Source organism: Perognathus longimembris, chromosome 25, assembly GCF_023159225.1.
Source record: "Perognathus longimembris pacificus isolate PPM17 chromosome 25, ASM2315922v1, whole genome shotgun sequence".
NCBI classification, from domain to species: Eukaryota; Metazoa; Chordata; class Mammalia; order Rodentia; family Heteromyidae; genus Perognathus; species Perognathus longimembris.
The window spans coordinates 7,016,989-7,044,839 of record NC_063185.1 but is presented as its reverse complement, the minus strand read 5'-3'; the positions used below and the strand labels follow the sequence as shown (position 1 = coordinate 7,044,839).

At 44.0% G+C, this 27,851-nt stretch overlaps 1 protein-coding gene across 1 annotated transcript in view; it reads left to right on the top strand.

Moving 5' to 3' along the window:
• The window catches only part of Mcc (MCC regulator of WNT signaling pathway), a 176,460-nt gene that overhangs the window by 36,410 nt on the left and 112,199 nt on the right, over positions 1 to 27,851 (top strand). Inside the window, 2 exon segments of the mRNA XM_048334357.1 lie at positions 334 to 581; positions 19,377 to 19,561. Of these exon segments, the coding sequence (XP_048190314.1) occupies positions 334 to 581; positions 19,377 to 19,561 (433 nt within the window).

The window sequence follows — 27,851 nt, the reverse complement described above, 5'->3', positions numbered from 1 at the left end:
TCTATAGGTAGAAAGAATTGTTAGGTTCTTTGATTTCAAAAGAAATAAAAAAAGGAGAAGGATGTGTGAGCAGGAAGAAAAAGAACAAAGGATTAAAAGTTGCCTCACACTTCCAAACAATAATAAGAGGGTTTGTCCAGACTAACCCAGATGAAACTGATTTCTTCTTATTTTTTGAATACCAGTGCTTTCTGGAAGCAATGAGAGAACTGAAAATAGGTCTCCAATGTGGGACTCTATTTAAGAAAGACTCCTCTTTTTTTTTCCGGAGTCGTTTTCCTCTAGTCGTTTTCACACATGTCTCTCCTGACATGTTCTCTTTTGTTCCTGTAGAAACACTTTGCAGATGGTCCACCATCAGTTGAACATGGAAGAGTTTGTAGCTGCGATGATGAACCAACTGAGCCCAGATGAACACAGGAAAATTTCCTTCCCAGCTTTCCTGAGGTGTCACCTGCAGCTCGTGGGTGAAATCAGGAAGGAAGAAAGAGACCTTTTGGGGAAGTCAGACACCTTCTGTCAAAGGAAGAATCGGAGAGACAGAGTTGCTTCCTGGCCCAGGGACAGTGACAACCATTGGGGTAGGTACAGCCAGGTGACATCGTGGTCCACTAGCTTCTTTTTGTCACCTCCAAAGGTGACCTTGGACTCCCCAGTCCCTGCCCCCCAAAGCCCTCCTCCTCCTCCTGGGCCCTGTCCTGGCCACAGCTCCCCTGTTCTGCCCAGTGGTTTCCCGTTGCATGACTATTTCATCTCCCCTGTTTCCCAGCCATGATAATGCATCCGGGTGGCCATTGAGGAGACTGGGCAAATGGGTAGGCGAGAGACAAAGGCCTCTCAGACCGTGGGACTGTTTGGGGCTTCCCAGCTTAAGTACAGAGGTGATTAATGTTAAAAAAAAAAAAAGCACCCCCCTTAATAGCTTTCCTGTTTATAAATGTTATTGTTTCTTTCTGGCATAAGATAACCAGTTGGGCTAAGCACAGTGGCTCACATCTGTAATCCTAACTATTTGGGAGATGGAGATCAGGAGGAGCATGGTTCGAGGTCAGCCCAGGGAAAAGTTCATGAAGCCCCCATCATAACCAATAACTAGGTGTGGTGGCATGCCTGTCATCCCAGCTACACAGGAGGGTTGTGTTCTAGACCAGCCTGGGGGGGAAAATCAAAAGACTCTAGTTCAAAAATAATTAAAGCAAAAACAAACAAGACTCTATTTGAAAAATAACTAAAGAACAAAAAAGAGCTGGCAGTGTGGCTTAGGTGATAGAATACCTGCCCTGAGTTTGTACCACAGTACCACCAAAAAGTAAATAAAGATAAAAATACAATCAACAGTTGGAAAGTTCTTAATAGTATTGATAATTGCTGCAACTGAATGGTAAGAAGATGAGATTCCTTGCACACATTTTTGAATGTTCAACTATTTGTCTTTTTTTAGTTTATTTGAAATTTTCAATAATGAACAGACACATCCTCTTATTCTCCCCTTACCTCCCCCCACCCGTTTCATTCCTCCCACCCCACTGAGCTTGCTCTTGCTATGTCCATGTTCTTTGATCCAGTGTTTTCCTCTTCCTTCCTTGTTTTGACCCCTGCTTCGGGCTCTTGAAGACACATTTGCCTGGATTTCTGCTACCAGTGTAGTTCCTCTTAATCATCCCACTTCCCTTCCTCCACTTTCTTAGTTCTCTTTCCAGATTTTGAGGCGATTTGGGGTTATATTCTTTCCCTGGATGATTTTATGGTTTCAAATATGTACAATTTTTTACCAGTGACTCCTAAACACTTTTTATTTATTCTGGTACAGATATATAGAGATAGATAGATAGATAGATAGATAGATAGATAGATAGATGATAGATAATACAGATAGATAGAGTGATAGATACATACATAGAGATGACAGATAAATAGATATATAGAAAAATAGATGATGGACAATAAATGATTGATGATACATCATCAATACCAACAGATAGGTAGGTAGATAGATAGAAAGACAGAAAGATATATGAAAGAAACAAGTATTGTCATGGATTCCAGAATCATATAAACTGACATATATTCCTGGATATATATATATATATACACACACACACACATATATGCTTCCCAGTTTTAATATAATAAAAAAGAAAATGAGCAGGGTGCCAGTGGCTCACACCTGTAATCCTAGCTACTCAGGAGACTGAGGTCTGCGGATTGCAGTTTGAAGCCAGCCCAGGCAGAAAAGTCTATGAGATTCTGTTCTCCAATTAATCACAGGAAAATCTGGAAGCAGTGCTGGGGCTCCAGCGATAGAGCACTAGCCTTTGTCCGAAGGAGCTCAGGAACAGTGCACAGGCCCAGAGTTCAAGCCCCAGGACTGGCAGAAAGGAAGGAAAGAAGCAAGTAGAAGGGAGGAAGGAAGGAAGGGAGGAAGGAAGGAAGGAAGGAAGGGAGGAAAGAAGGAAGGAAGGAAGGAAGGAAGGAAGGAAGGAAGGAAGGAAGGAAGGAAGGAAGGAAGGAAGGAAGGGAAGAAGGGAGGAAGGAAGGTAATATCTCATTTCCACATCCTTCTTCCCAGGCCCATTTATCTTCTTTAAAAACATATTGTGCTGGGAGTGGGGCTTGAACTGGGGCCTTGTACTCTTGTTGGGCTTTTTTACTGTATCATGAAGCTCTACCACTTGAGCCTCAGCTCCACTTCCAGATTTTTCCTAGTTAATTAGAGTCTCACAGATTTTTATTTATTTATTTATTTTTTTGCCAGTCCTGGGGCTTGGACTCAGGGCCTGAGCACTGTCCCTGGCTTCTTTTTGCTCAAGGCTAGCACTCTGCCACTTGAGCCACAGCGCCACTTCTGGCCATTTTCTGTATATGTGGTGCTGGGGAATCGAACCCAGGGCCTCATGTATATGAGGCAGGCACTCTTGCCACTAGGCCATATCCCCAGCCCGAGTCTCACAGATTTGTCTTCCTGAGCTGGTTTCCAACAGGGACGCTCAGATCTCAGCCTCCTGAGTGGCTGGAATGACAGGCCTGAGCCACCCATACTGGGCAGCTTATAACTCTTGAAGAGAACTGCATCTGGGAAGTATCTGCATCAAAGAACTATCACTGTCTGCCTGCTTGTTCAGGTGGACAAGTCCTGTTGCATCTTTTGCCAGAGTACATCCAGAATCTATCCACTTCCTAGGTGCTTCTGCCATTGCCCTAATCCAGATTACCATTATAATCATGCCTTGCCTCCTAAAAAAACTGAACCTGGCCCCAGGGGTCCCTCTCTTATCCCAACATTTCATCTCTAACTGTGGTCTTTAAAAAAAAAGTTATATAAAAAAATAACCATGCACTGGCTGTTCCTGCATCTAGTAGATTCCACAACCCTGCAACATAAAAGTCCAGAGTCGTCACTGCAGACTGGCCCATCCCTGCCCTTCCAGGTTGATATCATCTTGACTCCTCTGACTTACTACCTGTGTTCCAGACACACTGGCCAGCCTGCTGTCCTCAATACTGACAAATTTGTCCTCTGACCTTTGCCCTGGGCCCTTTCCTCTGGCCTGGAGCCATTTTCTTTGCCGCATTCTTATCCTTCCTTCCTTTCTTCCTTTCTTCCTTCCTTCCTTCCTTCTTTCCTTCCTTCCTTCCTTCCTTCCTTCCTTCCTTCCTTCCTTCCTTCCTTCCTTCTTTCCTTTCTCTTTTTCTTTTTCTCCTTTTTCCCTGATCATGGGACTTGAAATCAGAACCTGGGCATCTTCCTAGGCCTATTTGTTCTTAAGGCTAGTGATTATCTTCTACATACACCCCTCCTCCCCCTCCCCCCTTTTTTTTTTAATAAAAAACTTGTTTTGGTACTGGGGCTTGAACTCAGGGCCTTTCGCTCTTCCTTGGCTTTCTCATTCAAGACTGGTGGTGCTCTACCACTTGATCCACAGCTCACTTCCAGCTTTTTGTTAGTTAATTGGACTTAAAAGAGTCTCATAGATTTGTTTGCCTAGACTAGCTCAGCCTTCTGAGTGGCTAGAATTTTCTAGCTACAGGAGCCACTGGTGCCAGGTGACTCATTCTTTTTGAAAGTCATTAGTGTGAAATTTTAATGACCTTGGATGTCTGTTTCACTCCAACACCCCAGCACCTAGAAAAATGTCAGGACAAGGCTGGGGATATGGCCTAGTGGCAAGAGTGTTTGCCTCGTATACATGAGGCCCTGGGTTCAATTCCCCAGCACCACATATACAGAAAGTGGCCAGAAGTGGCGCTGTGGCTCAAGTGGCAGAGTGCTAGCCTTGCGCAAAAAAAAAAAAGAAGCCAGGGACAGTGCTCAGGCCCTGAGTCCAAGCCCTAGGACTGGCAAAAAAAAAATGTCAGGACAAGTCAGATAGAGCTGTTTTAAGGGTGCATACAAGTGCAATGTGTACTTTCACACAACAAAGAACTCACAATTTAATTGTGGAAACATAAGCACATGACAAATTAAATGAATAGGATTTCTTTTCCTTTTTATTTTTTTCTTGAGATGCTGGAGATCAAACCCAGAGCCTTAGAAGTAATATATTAGCCAAGCACTCTACCACTGAGCTAAGTCCCCAACCCCAGGGGTAAAATTCAAATTACAGCTAACAAAATAAAAAAAAAAACAACACTATTGGTTGGTAGAGAAAAATGTAAGAGCTGAGAAATAATACTGTGAATGTAGTTGCAAGAGAGGGTTGGGATTGTACCTGTGGCCACAAGATGGAGAAGCAGAAAGGATGCTAGACTCTCCTGAGAAAAGCCTAAGGAAAACTTAGGTTTAAGGGTTAAGTGTCAGAAAAACTTTATCGTCAGCCCTGGCAGTTCATACCATATCCACAGCAAGGAGTCAAGCTGGCAGAAAAAGACCTGTCAAAACATTACATGCACGAGTAGGAAGAGGAATTTCAATCGATTCATTTATCCCCCATGGGTTTTCTACAGAACAGTGATTTCAAGGGATGGCCATAAATATTATGAGAAGAAAGAATTCCTTTGTCAAGTAAGTTGAAAACCTTGGGTCAAAGTAGACTACTTGTCATCTTTACTGTGAGACCTCTCAGAGCCATCAGTATGCTAATGTCTCTTGCAAATCTCTAACAGCATTTAAAACACACACAGACACACACATAACATTCCCCCAATTTAATAGACCATAAACTTTTACTCACAGAGTTTCTCTAAGGGCTTTAGGATCTCTTCTGAAATTTATTTTGGGAAGGAAAATTAAGAGACTTGAATAACTAATTTGTAATGGATGTCTTATGTGTTTGCCAGTATCAGGGCTTGAACTCAGAGCCTCCGGTTCCCTGCTTTCTTGTGGATGGCAGGAGCCTGGTTGTCCCCAGAAACTTTAATATAAAACTTTGCCTTGCTATCCACAACACAAACTAGAAAAAAAAAATACTACCATCTAGAAATCACTTCCAGAAATCTCAGCCCCCTGGTCCTCAGCTTCAGAGGGAGGCAGCAAGTTCTGTGGGCAAGTCTGGTGTGCTTAGACCCATCCGTTCCACAGAAAAGCCATCCACATACAACACCAAAACTGTTGTGTGGTTTCCAGTGGGCTGCCTTGGTTTTCCCAAGGACAAGAACTCGCTGAGGCCAGACACCATGGCTCACACCTGTAACCCTAGCTACTCAGGAGGCTGATATCTGAGGATTTTTGGGTTCAAAGCTAAGTTGGAATCCTAAAGCATTAGATATTTGCTTAGATGAGAAATTCCAATAGAGCTTTTATTTGAACAAACTTTTTTAAATAAGCAGCGTTAATTTTTTTTTCAACTGACTGTAAACCTCACATAGGATTTCCACACACTTTGTGTGTGAAATGTAGGGATTGTGGAAGAGTCGGTGCTTCATGACCATAGCATTGAAGGAATGCTAGATAGCCTGAGGAGAAAGGGCTCAGCTCTGGCAGCTTGCTAAGGGGATTGTCATGTGTCTGCCTTCCCAGGGCTCAGGACATTTGCTTTTCCCAAGAAGTTATTTGCATCAAATCCCCACGTTTTGAAAACATTATGTCAGACTGCAGACATTAAAACCTGCTAAGTCGTGCAACTCAACTTATGCTGAGATTTGAGCAGTTCCTATATTTCCTAGAACCCAGGTCTGCAAAGGCTCTTCACTGGCTTTTCCATGAGCGACATGGCCACCTGGTGTGCCAGCCTTCGTTGCTGCTCTGGCAGTGCTGCTCCTGCAGTCCCCAAGGAACATAGAAAGTTCTGAACGTGCTGGGGAAAACTTAACAGCAAAATGGTTTCCCCCAATAGGACCTTAAAGTAAACGTTAAAGAATACATGCTCCAGGGGCTAGGAATATGGCCTAGTGGTAAAGTGCTCGCCTCATATACATGAAGCCCTGGGTTCAATTCCTCAGCATCACATATATAGAAAAAGCCAGAAGTGACGCTGTGTCTCAAGTGGCAGAGTGCTAGCCTTGAGCAAAAAGAAGCCAGGAACAGTGCTCAGGCCCTGAGTTCTCACCCCAGGACTGGCAAACAAACAAACAAACAAACAAACAAACAAAAGAATACATGCTCTGAACCTCTTGAGCTTGAAAGAGTAAAGCGAGGAAAATCCTGGCTCCTTGCTAGTTATTCAAACAAATAAGCAGCCATCTGAATGTAGGGTTGAAGTATTTAAGAAGAAATGAAAACCACAGTTCCTTAAGATGCACAAAACTCACCTAATTTTGACACATTTAAGTTTTCCAGAATGAATGTTACTCTCAACATTCATTTTATTTTATTTTTTCTGTTGGTAAATTATTTTCTAAGCTCCTAAAGCAGGGTAAATTGAGGCAAGAATACAGCAAGATTGGCCTAGTATATAGAGTTTGGGCTGGTGAATTGAAAATACAGAAAGTGTGGCTGGGAATTGTAGCACACGCCCACCATCCCCAGCAATGGAAAGAAGCACAATAAGAGTAGTCCAGGCTGGCCCTAGGATAAGACAAGACCCTACCTCGAAAATAAACAATAGGAAAAGGGGCTGGAGATGTCATTCAAGTGGGAGAGCCCTTGCCTAACAAGCCGGAGGTCCCAGTTCAATCTCTAGTACTGGGGATGGGGGGGAGGGACAATCTTCTGACCTGCTGTGCAAAGAGTCATAGGTCCTTTAACAACTTCCCTATATGCAGAGGAAAAGTGTATCTTTCTCCCTGAAGATGAACAATCAGGAAGAAGAAGCTGACCCAATAGCTCTTGCTAAGCAACAGCCTCAATTTGCTTCATTAGAGAAGATACAGTAATCTGATTGGCCAGCCTGGGGTCACATGATCAATCTGTATCCTTAGTGTGAGGTAATGAATGTTGCCTCTGTCCATATCATTTGGAGTGCAAGCTGAGGAAAGGAAACAGGGAACCAAGGGACTGTCACTACAAGAAGCAGGAGAAAGGGGGAGTGGTGCTGAGCAGGCAAAAAAGAGCAGATGTCCCCCATATGGTCCCATAATTGAACTCTCTGCTCCCTTCTTTGTGACTCTCACAATCCTAGAGAGGGGTTTTAGCAGTGCTGGGTAACACTAATTGCTATGTGTGCGTTCTTACCATGCAGCTTCTTATGCTACATTTAGTGGGGCCGCGTGCAGGGGGGTGGGGGAAGGGGTGGTGGCCAGTCCTGGGGTTTGAACTCAGGGCCTGAGCACTGTCCCTGGCTTCCTTTTTGCTCAAGGCTTGCACTCGACCACTTGAGCCACAGTGTTACTTCCGGCTTTTTCTGTTTATGTGGTGCTAAGGAATCAAACCCAGGGCTTCATGCTTGCTAGGCAAGCACTCTACTGCTAAGCCGCATTCCTGGCCCATGCTGCATATTTTTAATGAACTGGGGAAATTTGTTTTGTTTTACCCTGTACATTTATTTATCATTGTAATTATGAATCATAGTATGCATTATAATTATTCATTTCTATATTCATTTCCACCTCTCTCAAGTGATTATGCATTCTAAGCAAACAGCACTGTGCCTGGCACAGGATAAGTACTAGATGAGCAAGTTGATCAAGAAATGGTTGCACCAGTGAAGGGAACTTGTTGGTGCCTGGTCTCAGATATACCAACTATTTGTTGACTTATTGACAAGCTCTAAGACATGGACTTCTTTGTATTTTGCTTTTTGTTTTTGAGACATAGTATTGATACCTTGCCCAGGCTGATCGTGTGTTCATGATCTCCTGTCTCAGCTTCCTGAGTGCTGGGATTACAGACATGCCCCACCACATCCATTTGGATCTTATTTCTGGAGGTGCAGTTATTCTTTTGAAATAAAACCTATATTTGGATCTAGGCAAGTTTTAGAAAGAAAATGAGTTCAGGTAATACGATGAAATCCACATGATCAATATTCATGTTTCCCTTCAAAGTTATTCTTGTCCTGAGGCTATAATATCAAAATAAATGAAATAAAAACCAAGGACTTTGAGTTCACTTCAAATAATATCTACTAAATACCCACGCCATGGCACTTGCTTCTAAATCAGCAAAAGAAGGCATGGCATGATCGATTGAAAATCATAGACTCAATATGTTACAACTTTTTCCTCTTAAGGGATCACTAGTTTTTCAAGTTTTTCTCAGTATGTTAAATCTTTTAGTTCTTTGTAGGTTACTACCTTACATAGTTTGATGGTATTGCTGTTTGGGTTTTTTTTTTTTTTTTTTTTTGGTGACACTGAGATTAGAACTCTAGACCTCATGCTTCCTAGGCAGGTGCTCTACCACTTGAGTCACACACACACACACATACACACACACACACTCCTACAATAGACAATAGGTTGCTCTATGGTGGTCTGAATTCTTTTTTTTTTTTTTTTTTCCAGTATTGGCCTTTGAACTCAGGGCCTGGGCTCTGTCCCTGGGCTTTTTTGCTCAATCAAGGCTAGCACTCTACCACTTGAGCCACAGCTCCACTTCAGTTCTTAGGTGGTTAGTTGGAGATAAGAGTTTCACAGACTTTTCTGTGGAGGCTGGCTTCACACCATGGTCTCCAGATCTGAGCTTCCCAAATAGCTAGGATTATAGGTGTGAATCACTGGCACCCCACTGTGCTGGTGCTTTTGAGTCTATTCTTTTATGCCCAGAGGCATTTGTCATCTCATCTTAGCTTCACATTCATGGACAGCCAGGTGTGTGCATCTCGGGTGAGAATCTGGAGGCTATCCAGTGATTACCTGGGTTGATGATGTCTTGTGAGCCCCACAGAGCACAATGAAGTTGTTCATCTATTTTCTCTAGCCAGCACCATGTAACTAAAGCAATTCATTAAGTGTCATTGTCTTTTATGGGATGTGAAAGCCTTTCTAGTTTCAGTGGCACTGATACAACTTGGCATGGTTTGAGCTATTTTTCATGAGATAAAAATGATTACTTGGCTGAGATAAAGGTTCAGTCTGCTCACAGAAAGTGTTTGGTTTGGCCAGACTCTTTCGTTTGTCCATTGTTCGTTTGAGAGAACCTGTCACTCAACATTATAATCACCAAAGCCTCGGGAACGGTTTATTTTGCTTCCTGTTTTATCGCTTCTAAGACTACTTCAAATTCATTGGAGGACGTGGATGAAAGGGCATTAAGTAAATGACTGTTTAAATCAATTACATTTATGTAGTTGCTTTGGAAGAATTTTGTACCGCTTCCAGTTGATCCATTTAAGTTTGCTATCTACAAGGAAAACATTTTTTCACTGGTAGTTGAGGCACAATTTAATCTGATATCTTGCATAGCTATTGAGCTCAGATTTTATAGATGCATCTGTCAGTTCTCAATAAGTTCTTTAAACTCAAAATTTTACCCTGTCAGATTCTTTCTTAGTATCACTAGCATCTATCTGCTTTGATGTGTCTGACTTAATATCCAGAGTACTTTGATGAAGTTTTGGCCCTTGCATAGCAAGCTTACAAGCCAGAGTCTAGTTTCATCATCTGTATGACACAGTATGGAGAGCCAAGGCTAGGCTGGAACTCTCCTGGCTCCTGGTGTGTCTTTCTTCTAATCCACGCTCCTGTGTCATCTCCCTCTTTTCCTGTTGCTATATTTACAAATCTTGAGAATTTGTGAGGTTTTTTTTTTGTATTAGGGATTTCTATGTAGAAATTTAAGGGTAAAAAATGCCAGCAGGGAGGTACCAAGTATAGTTGCATACACCTATAGTTCCAGCACTCTGCAGGCTGACTGGCTTTCCTTGTCTTTCTTTGGGGGTGGGGGTGGGAGGAGAACAGAAAGAGGGAAGCAAGAAGGAGAGAGGGAAGTGAAGAAGGCAGGAAAAGAGAAAGGGAGGGGTTAGGAATATGGCCTGGTGGCAAGAGTGCTTGCCTCGTATACATGAAGCCCTAGGTTCAATTCCTCAGAACCACATATATTTTTAAAAAATGGCCATAAGTGGTACTGTGGCTCAAGTGGCAGAGTGCTAGCCTTGAGCAAAAAAGAAGCCAGGGACAGTGCTCAGGGCCTGAGTTCAAGGCCCAGGACTGGCAAAGAAAAGAGAGAGAGAGAGAGAGAGAGAGAGAGAGAGAGAGAGAAGGGAAGGATGAAGGGATGAGGAAGTGAGAAAAGGAAGAAGGGAGGGAATCAGAAAAGGAGGAAGAAGGAGGGAGGGAGGAGAAAGAAAGTCAACTTGGACTTGTAAAGAGTAAATATAGTTGCCAGTCTTGCCTATTTAGTGGCCATTCTCGCCTGTTTGGTGGCTTTAATGGTAAAACTTGAAGCATTGGAAATGTTTGTGTTTTTCTATCACTCTTCACTTTACTCTTCCCCTTTCACTCACTTTGTTTTCTGGGCTGGGCGCTGTAGCTCAGGGGTAGAGCACTTGCCTAGCATATGTAAGACACAGGGACAATCACCAGCATCACAGTAAAACTGAGTTTCCATCTTATTGCTTAGTCTGTTTGCACTGCTATAAAAAGTAAAATGGGGGCTGGGAATGTGGCCTAGTGTAGAGTGCTTGCCTGGCATGCACGAAGCCCTGGGTTTGATTCTTAGCACCACATATACAGAAAAAGCTGGAAGTGGAGCTATGGCTCAAGTGGTAGAATGCTAGCCTTGAGCAAAAAGAAGCCAGGGACAATGCTCAGGCCCTAAGTTCAAGCCCCGAAACTAGGGGGTGGGGGGGAGGGAAGTAAAATACCACAGACTTCTATGTTGACCTAGAATAGAGTGGCCTATAAACAAGGGAAGTGTGTTTCTCTCAGTATGGAGGCTGGCAAGGTCAAGGTCAAGGTGGAGAGGATTGAGTATCTGGCCAGGGCCCTTTTTGCTATGTCCTTACATGGTAGCAGGTAGCTCGCCGGGAGTCCTCCATTAGGCCAATAATCCCATTTAAGATGTGTTCTCTCTCACTATTCATCTCACAAATCTGCACCACTCAGTACCTCCACCTTAGGAGTTAAGATTTTAATGTAAGAATTTTGAGAGGACACAAACATTCAGAGCACAGCGTACTTCAATTCTTCCCATATTGCATCTGGCTTTGTTAAGAGTAATTAAACACAGAATTTCAGTGGTGTGAACGCCACCATTGCACCTTGCAGTGCAGCTGTAGAGTACTTAAATGGCCTCCACCTTCAAACACATTGGTGGCCCTTCCTTTTGTGCCCAGGCGTTGAACTCAGGGCCTGGGTGCTATCCCTGAGCTTCTTTTGCTCAAGGCTAGCACTCTACTACTTGAGCCACAGCTCCATATCAGGCTTTCATCATGTTTTATTGGAGATAAGATTTTTACACTTTCCTATCCTGGCTGGCTTTGAACCGTGATCCTCAGATTTCAGCCTCCTGAGTAGCAAGGATTACAGGTGTGAGCTACTGGCATCCAACAAAAGCCCTCCTTAAAGTGAGACTACCCCCTGCCCCCCCCCCCCCAAATAGGGCCCCCTTCTCATGTGAATATTGGAACTATGGTGCTGTGGTGTGATGCATGCAGGAAAGTGGCGAGCATTTGCCTAAAACAGAGCGGCACTCTGTTGAACGCCTGCCCTGGGTTGCATGTGGGGATGAGAACCACTTCTTCCTCAGTGGGGTGTGTGTGTGTGTGTGTGTGTGTGTGTGTGTGTGTGTGTGTCTTTCTGTGCATATATGGATGATCAATGCCAAGAAAATATTTTGCTTTTCTAAAACATGATCTTTCCAAAATTTTGATGACTCGCTTTTCTGAAAAAACGGAATTGTAATTAGAGAGCTAACAAAATATGTGCGTGAATCAGAAAGCATCTGTAGTTCACCAGTCTAAGAAGGTTCCACAAGAGAAACACAAAGGGCTTTCCACAGGAATATAAACACAGAACACGAACAGATGGGAATTTTTTGGGGGGAATGGGTGGAAGGGGAGTATCCCCAGAGATCAAAGGTGATGGAACTGATTTAAGGAACCCTGCCCTCAAACTAGGGAGCCCTGGATTTAGTTTCTGATAGTCCAGCTAGTGAGAGAAGACAAATGGAACTTTTTCTCCACATGGACTTTCAGTAGCACACACACACACACACACACACACACACACACACACACACGTCTGAGGAGAGCAAAAGGCTTTGTTCCCTCGGGGCAGAGGGGGGAAGGCAAAGTCTGTCCAGATTAGAGCAGCAGAGACACAGAGTGGGAGGTTTCCAGAGGAAAGAAAACAAGGACGGGGCTTCATTTCTCAGGAAACATACCAGAGAGTCAGGAGGGATCTGCTGGACACTTGTGGGGCCTGGTACGTGAGGATCAAGGAGATTGGCATTACTCAGGTAAGGCAGATCCACGGGTGGCTCCCAGGGATGGGAAGAGGAAGCAGAATTTTGGCCCACACCTGTAATCCTAGCTATTTAGGAGGCTGAGATCTGAGGAACACAGTTTGAAGTCAGCCTGGGTAGGAAAGTCTGTGAGACTCTTACTCCAATTCACCACTCCCAAAAACCAGAAGTGGAGCTGTGGCTCAAGTGATAGAGGGCTGGGTACAACTTGAGCACAACTCAGAGACAGCATCCAGGCCCTGAGTACAAAAACAAAACAAAAACAGAACAACCAATCAATCAAAACCTAGCTACTCATAGACTTTTGTCCTGATGCTGGGCTGACTTGTAGCCCTCAAGAGATAATATATTTTACTTTACCTTAGTAAAACATGTTTTTGATTGCTTTTAAGTTTTAATTCCTCCCTCCCCACCGCCCACCCCCTGGGAAAAGGCTATCTAGGTTGTCTCTATCTTTCCCTACTCTGTGCTCCTCATGACCCCAGGCACAGACTTTCAGACAATCGGCATATGTTTGCATCATCAGTGTGGCCAAAGTATGCCAGCAGCCCCTATGGAACTAGGCTCCCGAGGCTGGCTGCAAACATTGTGATAATAAGTGCCAAGACTCCTAAGCCAACTCTGTCCCCAGACTGAGCAATTTACAGGTGCTCCTCTCCATGGCAAGACTATCTAGAAACTGCCACTATGCTGTGACACTTGGCTGCCAGTCCATTCACAAACTCCTGGGCTGCTTTCTTTGGGTGGAATTGTTGTAGCTGCAGGAACACAGCTGCTCCTGATATTCTGCATGAAGGCCTTTCTTACCGCTGAGAGGTGTGTGAGGCCCTGTTCTCAACCATCCGCAGCACTGGAAGATAAATGGCTATAAACCAGACAAAATGATGAGATCCTATCAGCTAAAGTCTCAGGATTCCTAAACACTGCACCTTCAGGTTCCTGTGTTGACATGAGAGACCCTAGTACTCACAGAAAGAAAGGAAGGAGGTAGAAAGCAGAGAGACAGCAATGGGGGGCAGAGCACAGTCATCCCCTTAGCTGTACAGATTTCTGCCTAATGCTGGCCTCAGGCCTGGAGAGAGGGATTATCTTCTCCCAATAAGAGTTATCCAAGCTGGGCTCTGGTGGTTCACACCTATAATACTAGCTACTCAGCAGGAGGCTAAGATCGGAGGGCCTCAGTTCAAAGCCATCCCAGGCAGGAAAGGTCTGTGAAACATATCTCCAATTAAACATCAAAAAAGCCAGAAGTGGAGCTATGGGTCTAGTGGTAGAACACAAAACAGCTCAGGAACAGTGACCAGGCCCAGAGTTGAAGCCCCATTATTGGCACACACACCCACACCCACAAAAAAAAAAAAAAAGAGAATGACTTAGTATAGGACATTCCTTCCATACTCAAAGAAATGTAACTGTGGCCCTGACATAATTGTATGTTTTTATTGCTTTACAGTAATGCCAATATTTACCATTGTATACAGATGTGGGTACTGATTAGGTGCCAAAAGATTTTTGTTTTCTTGAATTGTTCTTATTTGCTTGTGTTTTGTGGTTTTTTGTTTTTTCTATTTTGGTTGTTTTGTTTTGTTTCTCTTGTACTCGGCCTCTTGCTCACTTGGATTGTTTTGCTCATATTTTGCTCACTTGAGCTACCTCTCCAGTTCTATGATGGTTTGTTTGGAGATGAATTCCCAGGGACTTTTCATCTGAGGCTGGTTTGGAGCCTTAATATTCCAGGGTGCAGCCTCCTAAGTAGGTAGAATTACAGGCATGAGCCACAGGCACCTAGCAGACTTTATTGTTAGTTAGTTCCAGTATTGGAGCTTGAACTCAGGGCCTCAGCACTGTCCCTGAGCTTTTTCTTCCTCCAGGCTACTGTTCTACCACTTGAGCTTCAGCTCTACTTTCAGCTTTTTGTTGGTTAATTGGAGAGAAGAGTCTCATTGAGTTTCCTGCATGGGCTGGCTTTGAACTGCAGTCCTCAGATCTCAGTCTCCTGAATAGCTAGGATGACAAGCATGAGCTATGGACACCCTGTCCAGTTTTTAATCACTCTTCTATATGAGCAAGTTATACACACAAACCTAAGATGACTTCTTCTACCAATGGGAAAAATAATTGTAGCTATTCATAGATTCTTGGTAGGACCAGATAAGCTAGCGCATGAAAAAAATGGGTAAGTATCCAGAGCTGGTGTAGTGGGCTTTGGGGAGCTGCTCGCTGTTGCCATTACTATCCTGTTCTTGTCTTTATAGTGAAATTTGGGTGTTCCAAGCCTCTGGCTTGCTTTGTTCTTTGGGAGGCCTCCCGGGAAGGTGGCATAATGCCCTCGGTGAATAAGCACAGTAATTGCAGCCTTCCAGCCAAACCTGGGTGGCACCTGGAAGATGAGATGAAAGTACCAGCCTATGGCTGCCAAGTAGCCAGCAGGGGCAGGAGCTCAGGGTTTGGCAAGTTTTCTGGCCCAGACTTCTCAGAGAGCAGGGCAAGATTTTCCCAGCAATGTGTTTTATAAACATGTCAAATTGCCACTTGGTCTCTATGCTTTTCTCTGTGTGGGGAGGGGGGGAGGAGGAGGGAGGGAGAGGGAGGGGGGGTGCCAGTGGCTCATGCCTATAATCCTAGGGAGGCTGGGATCTGAGGATCACAGTTCAAAGCCAGCCCCAGCAGGAAAGTCCATCAGACTTTTAACTCCAATTAATCACAGAAAAAGCCAGAAGTGGTGCTATAGCTTAAGTGGTAGAGTGCTAGCCTTGAGCAAAAAGAGCTTAGGGACAGGGCCCAGGTTTACCATTCAAGTTCTAGGACTGACAAAAGACAGAGACAGATCAACAGGTAGGCAGGCAGGCTAGGAGACAGGAAGACAGACAAACAGATAGATAGAAAGAAAAAAGTAGGGATTGAACCTAGATCCTTGCAAGTGGGAAGTACTGTCTAACACTGCTACATCTCTCAACCTTGAGCTTTTCTGGCTAGAGACATATTTAGAATTCAGGCTCTCCCACCATTTAACACCATTTATTCCGTGTTGTAGCTGTTGTTGTTGTAAAGAACACCTAAAGGGGGCCTGAAAAGGTGGCTTAGTGGTAGAGTGCTTGCCTAGCATGCATGAAGACCTGGGTTTGATTCCTTAGCACCACAAAAACAGAAAAAGCCAGAAGTGGCACTGTAACTCAAGAGGTAGAGTGCTAGCCTTGAGCACAAGCAGCTCAGGGACAGTGCCCAGGCCCTGAGTCCCAAGCCCCAGGACTGGCAAACAACAACAAATACCTAGAGGGTGTGTGTGTGTGTGTGTGTGTGTGTGTACTACATCTTCTTTTTGTATTCACCTGTTGTTGAACACCTCAGCTGATTCCATCATTTGGCTTTTGTGAACAGTGCTGCTATAAACAGAGTAAGTAGATTTCTAGCATATTTATATACATATACAAACATAAATGTGCAGATTTACTTCCTTTCAGATATATGCCCAAGAGTAGTATTGTGGGGTTCAGAGGGAGGTCTCCTTTGAGTCTTTTGAGGAACCTCTGTGCTGATTTCCACAGAGACTGGCACTGGTTTGCATCCCCCCAATAAAGCCTGAGGGATCCTGTTTCCCGTCACCCTTGTTTTTTCATTTTCTGACAGAGTGAGATGGAATTTCAGTGTGGTTTGGATTTTGTATTTCCTTTATGGCTAAGGCTGTTGAACATTTCCGTGTGTATCCATTAGCCATTTGTGTTTCTCCTTGCGAGGACTGCTCAGTTTGCTTGCCATCTTAGATTCATTGGGTTTTTCTTTCGCTGTTTAACTTTTTGAGTTGTTTATATATTCTAGATATGAATCCTTTATCTGTTGAGTTGTTAGTGAAGATTTTCTTCCATTTTGTAGGATGTTTCTTGGCTGGTGATTGTTTTCTTTTTCTTGTGCAGAAACTGGACTTTGACTCAATCCTATCTGTCAATTGTTTCTCTTATCTGCTAAGCAGTGAGAATAGTATTCAGAAAAAAATTACCTTTAACTTCCAGAGCTTTCCCTACATTTTCCTGTAGCAGATTTAAAGGTTTAAGTCTTACTTTGAGCTCTTTGATCCAGTTCAAGTTGATTTTTATAAAGAGTAAGAAGCAGAAGTACAGCTTTAATCTCCTAAAGATGGAATACCCAGTTTTTTTTCTAAAGCTTGGTTTTTAAGAAGCTGTCTTTTCTGCATTGCATACTCTTGGCTCTCTTATCAAAAATTAGTTTGCTCTAGGTGTGTGATTTTTATTCCTGGGTCTTCTACACCGTGCCTTTTGACTTCTAGGTCTGTGTTAGTGCCAGTATGTTCTGGTCTCATTTTTTGCTCAGGCAGGCCTGAACCTCAATCTTCCCATTTACTCTTCCTGCATAACTCAAAACAGTAGGTATGCAACACGATGCCCAGGTTTTTCTTTTGAGATGGGCTCTTGTGAAGTTTTTGTCTAAGTGTTCCTGGAACCGAAATCTCCCTGAGCTCTACCTCTTATATAACAAGGATTACAGGCATGAGCTACTGCACCCCATTTGAACAGAATTTTTCCCTTTATTATCAAAGTGAAGAACAGAGGGGTTACAGTTTCATATGTAAGGCAGTGAGTATATTTCTTGTTCAACTTCTTACCTCCTCCCTCATTTTCCCCCGCTTCTCCCTCCCCCTCCCCTCTCCCCCGCCCCCCCCCCCATGAGTTGTACAGTTGGTTTACAGCAAATGGTTTTGTAACTATTGCTTTTGGTATCATTTGTTTTTTTATCCTTTGTCTCTCGATTTTGATATTCCCTTTCCCTTCCCCAGTTCTAATACATGTATATACAGTATCCAGGGTACTCAGATGAGATACAGTGATAGTGGGGGTACAACCATAGGAAGGGACTATGAGAGTTGTGAAACAACAACAAAAAGGTACGGTTTCACATGGCATGTTGAAAGTAATTACAATAGTGATATAACACTTTTTTCCATAATATGGAGTTCGTTTCACTTAGCATCATCTTATGATGAACATACTTTTATATGAAAAGAGTTACAAAGTTCCTTAGGTCACTGGCCTGATGTGGAGACATCAAACAAAACCCCAATCTTGTGAAAAAAAGAAAGAAAGAGAGAAAGAAAGAAAGAAAACATACACAGTATCCCTTTCACTCATGGTTTTCATGAAGAGAAATATCAAGCAGAACTTGGAGACTGAAACCTGATGACATATTTATGAATATTTTTACAAACTACTGAATTTACAAAGTATTCAAGAATATTTAGGTATTAAAGAGAGAAAAAATTCATGCTCATACATAAATACAAATTCTAGAGAGGATAAGGGAGCTCCTTGCCTTTTACTCACTTTTAATAAAAGTGAGATCTTTTATTTTACTTATTTTTTTGGAGGTATTGACGTTTGAACTCAGAGTTTATGCTCAATAGGCAAACACTCCACCACTTGGGGGCACATTTCCAGCCCTTCTCTCTTAGAGATTATTTTTCTCAGGCTCTTATATTTTATGCCTGGAACCCACCTTCGACTCCAATCCTCCTGCATAGCTGGGACTGCAAGCATGCACTACCAATACCAGTTTGTTTATTGAGATGTGGGTCCCACGAACATTTTACTCAGGCCCACCCTGAACCACAATTCCAACTGATGTCTATTTCTACTCTAGCAGTTAAGACAATACTCAATGCCCTAACAACAAACCCAATCTATATGGTAAATCAAACACAATAGAAGTTTCTCTCCTAATCACATAAAGCCAAAAGAAGATTGCGAGGATGAGCAGACCGCTGCCCTCAAGCTGATTCAGCCATCTTCATCCTGAGCCCATCTGAACAGATCCCCCACCCCCACCCCCGAAGCCAAAGCGCATGCGCACACCACTGGAGGGCTCCAAGCCTACAGACAAGGCCCAGCCGACAGAAAACACCCAGGAGCTTCACGTAGCCTCCTCAAATAAGAGCACATGGTCACAGACAGCCCTCAGGAGAGGGGGCCAGAGCCTAACTCCACCTCTGTCCTCTCTCTCCCTCCCTCCTCGATTAGAAAAAGCCACCAGTACCGAAGTGGACATAGCAGCCCTTCATACCTCCCAGCCATGTGTGGCTCCGGCTCATATTCCTTTTCCTCGCCTCTCTAGTGCAGTACATTTTTTTTTTTTTTTTACCCCCAACCAGTCCTGGGGCTTGAAGTCAGGGCCTGGGCTCTGTCCTTGAGCTTCAGTGATCCAGGCTAGAGCTCGACTTCTTGAACCACAGCTCCACTTGGGACTTTTTGGTACTTCATTGGAGATAAGAGTCTCAAGGACTTTCCTGCCTGGGCTGGCTTTGAACCATAATCCTCAGATCCCAGCCTCCCAAACAGCTAGGATTATAGGTGTGAGCCTCCAGCAGCGGGGCTTTTTGACGGAGTGTTTCTGCTCGGGAAGCACAGATTTATAGTACAGATTTATAGTTATTTCCAATTGCTTTGCCTGGCACTGCTTTTTACCTTCCAGCTCAATGTATCCATTTGAAAGGGAAAGTGCCGAGCTGGCAGTGGCCTGGGTGCCACATGTGCCCTGAGAGACTGGCACGTGTGAGGTGGGGTGGGGGGCGGGGAGGACGGCGTGCTGGCCACCCACCGGCTAATGAAGAAAATGTCTTTTTTATATTTCCTGTGTCTCCTGGACCCAGAAGCCTTTTCAGCATCCAGGGTGAGCTGGGAACACAACTCTGCAGGCAAGGAGCCCCAGATCTCGGATACACAGAGCCCACTGGCCCCCCAGAAGCTGTTGGAACCCCATACATGTGCCCCCCATCCGGAGACCCTGCATTTTGGCCACTCCGTGGAAGGAAGCCACCTACAGCCAGTCAGCACGGTGAGTATGTTTTGGTTTTGGTTGTTTTTTTTTTTTTTTTGGCCAGTCCTGGGCTTTGGACTCAGGGCCTGAGCACTGTCTCTGGCTTCTTTTTGCTCAAGGCTAGCACTCTGCCACTTGAGCCACAGCGCCACCTCTGGCCCTTTTCTGTATATGTGGTGCTGGGGAATTGAACCCAGGACCTCCTCTATAGAAGGCAAGCACTGTTGCCACTAGGCCATATCCCCAGCCCGGTGAGTATGTTTTGGTTCATAGAACATATCTTTAGGCCTGTGTTCCAACACAAATATTTAAATTTGGAGTCCTAGGGGACCTATTGAATATTGTCCTTTTTTTTGTTTTTGCTGAGCATTCAAGTCTCAGGACTGGCACATATGAAAAAAAAAAAAAAAAGTCAGTGTAACCAAAATTTGGTGGGTCCACTGAAAGGCTCAGGGCTCATGGCTGAGCAGTTTGTAGCAGCAAGCTACAATGATTGACACCACAAACAAACAAACAAACAAACAAAGGTGTATGTGGCAAGAGCTACACGGTAAGCACAGCTGCAGTCACCCAAGTCCTGGGACAGTGCTATTTTCTCATAGAATGGAGAGGAAAAACATTGAAAATGCCATTTGCCTTCTCAGATCCTTAATAATCTCCTTGGACTCTGTCCTCGAGGGCATTTAAGCCTCAGTTCTTGATCCTTTCCTGTGTCTTTACTATTCCCTTTCTTTGTTGGCAGTACTGGAACTTGAACTCAGAGCTCCAGGCTTGCTAGGCAGGTGCCCTACCACTGAGCCATGCCCTTAGCTCTAATTTTACCATTTCTGATGTGATTTGGGTCAGATACATGGTAGAGAATAAGGGATCAACTTTGTCAACTACTGGAATTGAGGTGGTTTGTTTCTTAACTCAACCTGAGAAACCGCCTTGTCATTTTTCTAGTAGGGTCTTATTTTTATACCCAGCCAGTCTGGACCAAGGCCCTCCCAATTTCTACCTCCTTGAGTAGCTGGGATCACAAATGTGAGTCACCCTAACTGGCTGTCTTCAGCAACTCTTATTTATATATTGCTGAGGCTTTCAGAATAGGGTCATTTTAATTTCCTATTCTGTAACTGTGATCATTACAGTCGATGTATCATTAGGGCTGCATCTTGACACCTTTGACCTTGAAGAGCAAGTCCTGCCTGTGGCTAGCTGTTCTGTGCGCGCCCCCTTCTGGGCTGTGTCCAGTATTGATGAACAGGAGCTGCCTCAGTGAATATTTGTTTCAGGGAGGGGAACAGGATAAATAAAATATTGGTTTGGTTTTATTAGAAAAAGGAATGGATGCCTGGCGCTAGTGGCTCATGCCTGTAATCCTACTAGGAGGCTGAGATCTGAGGATTGTGGTTTGAAGCTACCCCAGGCAGGAAAGTCCATGAGACTCTTACCTCTAATGAACTACTTAGAAAAAGCTGAAAGCGGCATTGTGACTCAAGTGGTAGAGTGCTAGCCTTGAGCAAAAATAAAGTTCAAGGACAGTGCCAAGACCCAGAGTTCAAGCCCCAGGATGGGCAAAAATTTAAAAAACAAAAAAGGAAAGAAATAAGGAAGGAAGGGAGGGAGGGAGGGAGGAAGGAAGGAGGGAGGAAGGAGGAAAGGGAGGAAAGAAGGGTGGAAATTTCAGAGACCTGAACTGTCACTTCAAAATAGTTAAGGCTTGGTTTTTTGTGGGAGTTCTGGGCTCTCTGTGCCTGCCCTGTGTGGGGACTCACTCTGCTCTTTCCCATGGTGGCATTTGCAATCACAGATGAGTACAGCAGGTCACATTTCTGTGATGCCTTCTGCTGTCTTCTCCTTTAGGCAATTTACCCTTTTCTTTTCTCTTGGTGGTATTGAGTGTGAACGCGTAGCCTCTTGCTTGCTTGCTTGCTTGCTAGATAAGTATTCTACCACTGAGCCACACCTCCATCTTTTTTTCTTTTTTTCTTTTTTTTTTCTTTATTTTTCTAGCCTTTTCTTTTCTTTTTTTGCCAGTCTTGGGGCTTGAACTAGGGGCCTGAGCACTGTCCCTGGATTCTTTTTGCTCAAGGCTAGCACACTACCTCTTGAGCCACAGTTCCTTCCTGGCTTTTTCTATGTATGTGGTGCTGAGGTATCGAACCCAGGGCTTCATATAGACAAGGCGAGCACTCTTCCACGAGGCCGTATTCCCAGCTTTTTCTAGCCTTTTGATAGCCTCATGTTATGATCTTCCTACCTATAGTCTCCCATGTAGCTGGGATTACAGGAATAAGCCACCACACTGGCATCTTTCCCCATTTGTTTTGTGCCAGGTTGGGGGCTTGAGCGTTTGTGCTCAAGGCTAGTGCTTTATTACTTTAAGCCTCTGTTCCACTTCTAGCTCTAGGTGGTTAATTATCGATAAGAATTCCTGCCTGGGCTGGCATTGAATCACAGTTTTCAGATCTCAGCCTTCTGAGTAGCTGGGGTTACAGATGTGAGCCACCAGCACCTGGCCATCTTTGCCCATTTTAAAACTTATTTTTAGCCAGGTGCCAGTAGCTCACATCTATAATTTTAGCTGCTCAAGAGACTGAGACCTAGAGGATCACAATTCAAAGCCAGCTTAAAAATAAAAAAATTAAAATGAGCAATGTTAAGTTTCTACAAATGGATGAGTTTGGGATAATGTTATGGAACAGAAAGTTAAAACTTGTGTGAAGGAATGAGAACTCCCATAAAGGCCTTGGGGTACTTACCAATCTTTGTTTTCTGGGGAGGGGGTTAGGAGCTATCTCAAGGGAGTGATATCATAGTTATTACTGAATAACATGGTATTCAGAATTCATTGAGAAATACCAGATTGTGAGAAAAGATACAAATGTCTGCTTAGAGACTGACCTTTCATGGTGAAAGCAATGAGCCCAGGACAAGATACCTGCTGAAAGTCACTGTAGCAGAAGTCCAGGCAGAGGAGCAGGGTTCCTTATACCCACTGCTGATAGGAGAGCAGTGCCTAGGCCCTGAGTTCAAGCCCTAGGACTGGCGCCACCCCACCTCCACCCCCCACCCCCCCCCCCGCCCACAAAGACACCCTAGTACAAATGGCCAGTGGTTAAAACACGAAGAAATGTCCATACCAGGATCCCAAATCTCTTGACTACCCAGGCCTTCTCCCTAGAACCCACAAGCTCCCCACGTGGAAGCCACTACACTCAGCCTTCATTCGTTTTTTTACAAAAGATTCTGTTGGCTGATTCACCAAGGCTCCTGCTTCATTCATTTCTCTATTACTATGTTGTAGGTAAAGATCTGTGACAGAAGGATGCTGAGGGACTTTCAGCGCACACTAGAGGGCAGCGGGCCCATATCTAGACACCAGACAGTGTCCTTCCCAGCCGGCTTTGTTTCTCTCTGCCTTTCCTTTCATGTAAGGAGAGAACAAGATGAAGATTCTCCTCTGCCTCACACAAATGCCACTTATGTCTGGAGAGAGTGTTTTATAAAGGAGTGTGTTCTGACTCTCCTTCTAGTTTCTTCTCCATCTTTGTTACAGCAGCATACACAGACTAGGACGCAATCGACACACACAGAGTCAACTCTGTCACATGTCCTCACTTTCCCCTCACTGTGGGGTCAGAAGTAACCTCGCACCACACAACCCTGCCTCTGTCTGGTGTTTTTCTTTGCAGTCAGTCTTTCCTCATCCTGATTCATACTTACTGTGGGAAATTTGAACCGTATCACCTTCAAACACACTTAGTCTACTTGTGGCCGCTAATGGCTTAATCTAGACAAAACATCTAGTTGACAACAAAGGTGTAAACGAAACCTGAATTCATGTATTTGGTCTCAGCTCCGCCTTGCCAGCTCCCGGTCCCCTGGGGTGACTCAGGTTTGCTTTTCACAACATGGTCTACATTCCAGCCTTCAGCTGACCATTAAGATCCTGTCTCTGCTAGGCCTTGCTGGCTAAAAATATTTCCCAAGGACTCCGGCATAGTGAATGCAGCATCAGAGGGGTGGAAAAAAAAAAACCTATCAGTGTTGGGTCGGTGGCTTAAGATTCCTGAGAAAACCCAAGCTGTTTTATAAGCAAAACACAGGTTTTCTTTCTTCAAAGTCTGTCTTCAGAGGGATGAAAACCTTGACTGGCCAGGCATTGTATGCTAGGACGCTTCCCATGAAGTAAATGACTTTCATTTATTCAATAAAATATTCATGATTCATATTTAAGCTTGGTTTCACCGGATCCAGGCCACGTGGGGTTCTGGTGGCTGCCTGAGAGGCAGATTCTTAGCTGGAAAGAGTCAGGAGTCCTATGAACATAAGAAGGGCTGCTGCGCAGGTGGCTCATGCCTGTCATCCTAGTGACTCAAGAGGCTGAGACCAGAGGATCGCCGTACAAAGCCAGCCATTGCAGGAAGGGCCATGAGACTCTTATCTCCAATGAATCACCAAACAGCCAGAAGTGGAGCTATGGTTCCACTTTTCTTGCTACCCTTGAGCAAAACGCTCACGGACAGTGCTGCCCAGGCCCTGAATTCAATTCCCAGGACCAATACACACACACACACACACACACACACACACACACACACACACGGCTGGTGTCCATAAGAGGAGACTCTTTATTGCAAAGTATGACTTAGGGCAGTAGGAGTTTATCAAGAGAAACCTAAGTAATTAAAACAACCAGAATCTAATTCACTTCTCCAGACAGGTTTTTCTTTGAGTTGGAAAATTCAATTTCCATTCCTTATTGTGTGAACTACTGACATTTTATCTATGGCTCCAAACTCTGCCCCAGCAATATATTTCAGAGACCATTTGTTAGGGCCTGTAGTTAGAAGGAGGCCCAGGGAGGGAGGGGAGCTTCTCTCAAGCGCCTCTCTCTTCTCTGTCCCTCTTTCTCTCTCTAAAGTACTTTTCTCCTTGTGGGAGATGAAGTCATGGTAGCTAGGAGCCAGGGGTGGAGCTAGGTAGCACCTACATCCCTGCCACCCCAGCCCTGCAGGAGGCTGTCTTTCCGCAGCTAGTCTGGGTCAGAAACAGAGTTCACAAGTTCTTAACAGAAAAGGCTGAGAAGGAACAAAAAAGAAATTTCTTGATCCAGGCCTGTCTAGGCATAAACATGAGATCCTATTTGAAATGTAAGGACAGCAAAACATGCTGGAGGCATGGTGGTTCAAGTGCTAGAAAGCTTGCTTATTAGTTAGCAAGTGTAAGGTCCCCAGTACTGAAAAAAATAAAATAAAATAAATAAGACATGGGTATAATATATAAAGAAACCTTTAAAAATTTATTTTATGCAGTAGTTTATCTAGGGAACTCTGAAAATGTTAAACAAGTTCCTGGCTCTGACAAATTTAAGATGTAAGTGTAATGCTTTCCTAATTCTAAAATAAGCATGTATTTTCTCAGAAATGTAAATATTTGAGACAAGCAGGTAGCATGTAGGTTATCAGACTGCTTTGCCAATCACTGCTGTCTTTCCCAGCGTGACATATAAGTGGTTTGTTTTATTTTGTTTGGACTGGTACCTGCTGGGTCTTAAACGTAGAGCCTCACGCTCTCACTCATAGCCGATGTTCTACCACTTGAGCCATGCCTCCAGTCTGGCATTTTGCTGGTTAATGGGGGATCAAGTCTCACAGACTTTTCTTCCCTGGCTGGCTCCAAACCTTGACCTTCCTGGTCTCAGCTTCCTGAGTAGCTAGGATCACAGGTGTGAGCCACCAATGCTTGGCTGGTACGTTTCCTTAAAACAGGCTTGCCATCTGTACTTTTTACCCTCTTTGAAAATCTGCTTCCAGACCTAGTTCTAAATTTGCATTGCCTTCATATTCAAAACAGTTCCATTTTCACTTAGGATCCATTGCTTTCTCTGCTCCTGAAACTCACTGGGTTTGCTTGAAAGACTCACTGTGTATATGTGTGTTGGTCCTGGGGGTGTATGCCTGCAATTGTCCTCCTTACATTCCTGTTGGAGATCTCAGTGTTCTAATGGCTCTGAGGTCAGTCCAGGCTTTTTATAGAAGTCAGGAGAATCCTGGGTTAGTTTGGGTCAAGAAAGAACTTGGGCCTCATGTGGCTGCTTGGGGTAAGGCTTGGCCAGGAGCTGCAAGATGGTGGGAAAATCCAACCTGGTTTTGCAGAAGGGAAGGCCTAGGTACACATGGCGCCTGGACACGGCAGGAAAGCTTTGCAGACAGCACTCGGGGTCCCTAGCGCCCATGTGCTGGCAAGGTGCTTAAATTCCAGTGTTTGGAAAGAGTTCAGCTAGATGCTTAATTGTGAGTTTGCTTCCAGGTCAGAGAGGGATAATATTTAACTGAGCCACCAGTGAAAAAGCTCATTTACTTTTCTTCTAGTAGAACTAGGAACACAAAAGCACAATGCCTCTGTGCCTCTGATCATATAAAATAATATTTATTTAAATTAATTCAAGGAAGTAGAAAAAAAAAGGCCAGATGGCAGCTACTCAGGGGGCTGAGATCTGAGAATTGAGGCTCAGCCTGAGGAGGAAAGTCCTTGAGACCCTTATCTCCAATGAGCCACCAAGAAGCCAGAAGTAGAGCTGTGGCTCAAGCGGTAAACTGCTAGCCTTGAGCAAAATATGCTTAGGGAGAGCACCCAGGCCCTGAGTTCAAGTCCCAGAACTGGCACGTGCGCGTGCACACACACACATACATACAGAGCTTTATTCAAGAAGACATTTTTTGCTGGGCACGATGGTTCATGCCAGTAATCCTAGATATTCAGGAGGCTGAGATCTGAGGATAGCAATCAGAAGCAAGCCTGTGTAGGAAAGTCTGTGAAATTTTTATCTTCACTAAACTACAAAAAAAAAAAAAAAAAAGCCAAAAGTAGAATCGTAGCTCAAGTGGTAGAACCCTAGCCTCGAGCAAAAGAAGCTCACGGACAGTGTCCAGGTTCAAACCCCAGGACCAACATACACACAGGCACACACACACACACACACACACACACACAACACATGCACGCATGCACACAAACATTTTTTGCTGTATGCTTACATTTACAGTGTTCTTTCCATTTGACTTGGACAAAAAAGGGAATGCTATTAAGAGGAAAACTTGGATTTAGAAATACATACACACAGGTGTGCACATATAGGATTGAGTCAAGTCAGTGTGTTGGGCAGAATATTGTTACCTGGTAGATTTTGCGTGTTTGACATCAAGAGAGCACTTTTCTTTCCTCCCTTTCATACAAGGCCAGCACATGGAATAGAGTTTATTTGTTCAGAGCTGGGCATCAGGTGGAATAGAATATAATTCAATTATATTTATGAAAGTCTGGCCTTTATATCCTTGTAGTCATTCATTCACTTTTCAGATGTAAATTAAAAGTGGAGATTGCAGATTCAATGTGAGTTCTGTGAAATGAGTTTTTCTCTCTCTCTCTCTTAGAACTTACTAGATCATGACAGAAATATAAATGACCTGTAGGAAAATATTCCACCCTTATAAGAATTCATTTCCGTCAAGACATAGGCTGTGGGCTTTGCTAGCCGATGGCTCTTACAAACTTATTTCCCCACTCATTATTATTATTATTCAGTGGAATTTTAATTCAACAGCAATGAAGAGGCTTTTTAGATATATTATCCAGCTGTGTTTCTAGCTTTTGAATTATATAACTAATGCTAAGTCGATCCTTCTATGGCAAACATCTTGGGAGGGGCTTCTTCTCATTCTTCTTTTAGCAGCACTGGGATTTGAACTCAGGGCTTTACACTTGCTGGGCATGGCACTCTACTCCTTGAGCTACACACCTCTAGCCTTTTTTGCTCTGGCTATTTTTGAGATAGTCTCTCTTTTTGCCTGCACTAACCCCGACTGTGATCTTCTTCTATATGCTTCCCACCAGAGCTTCGATGACAGGCTTACAATACTGTGCTTCTATTGTTGAAATGAGGTCTTGTGAAATTTTTTCCCAGGCTGGCCTGAAACCATGATCCTCCAGATTTCAGCTTTCTGAGTAGCTGGGCTATCCATCAGGCATGGGCCAGAGCACCTGGTTACATCCTCCTCCTACTCCACCCACCTCCACTTCCTCTCTCTTCAGTCTCCCCCTCCTTATCTTCCTCTCCTATTCAAGGCACAAAGAAGTGCCATCCCATCATGTAAAGCCCATGATGACCCCATAGCCGTCCTATGATGCTCTCATGACATCCTATGATGGTCTCAGATGGTCTCAAGTGTACAATCCCATTAGGCATATCTGCAAGCAGATGGTAAGAACAAGAGAATGAATGAAGAGCATTTCCCTTTCTGGCTGCCATCAAGATTAC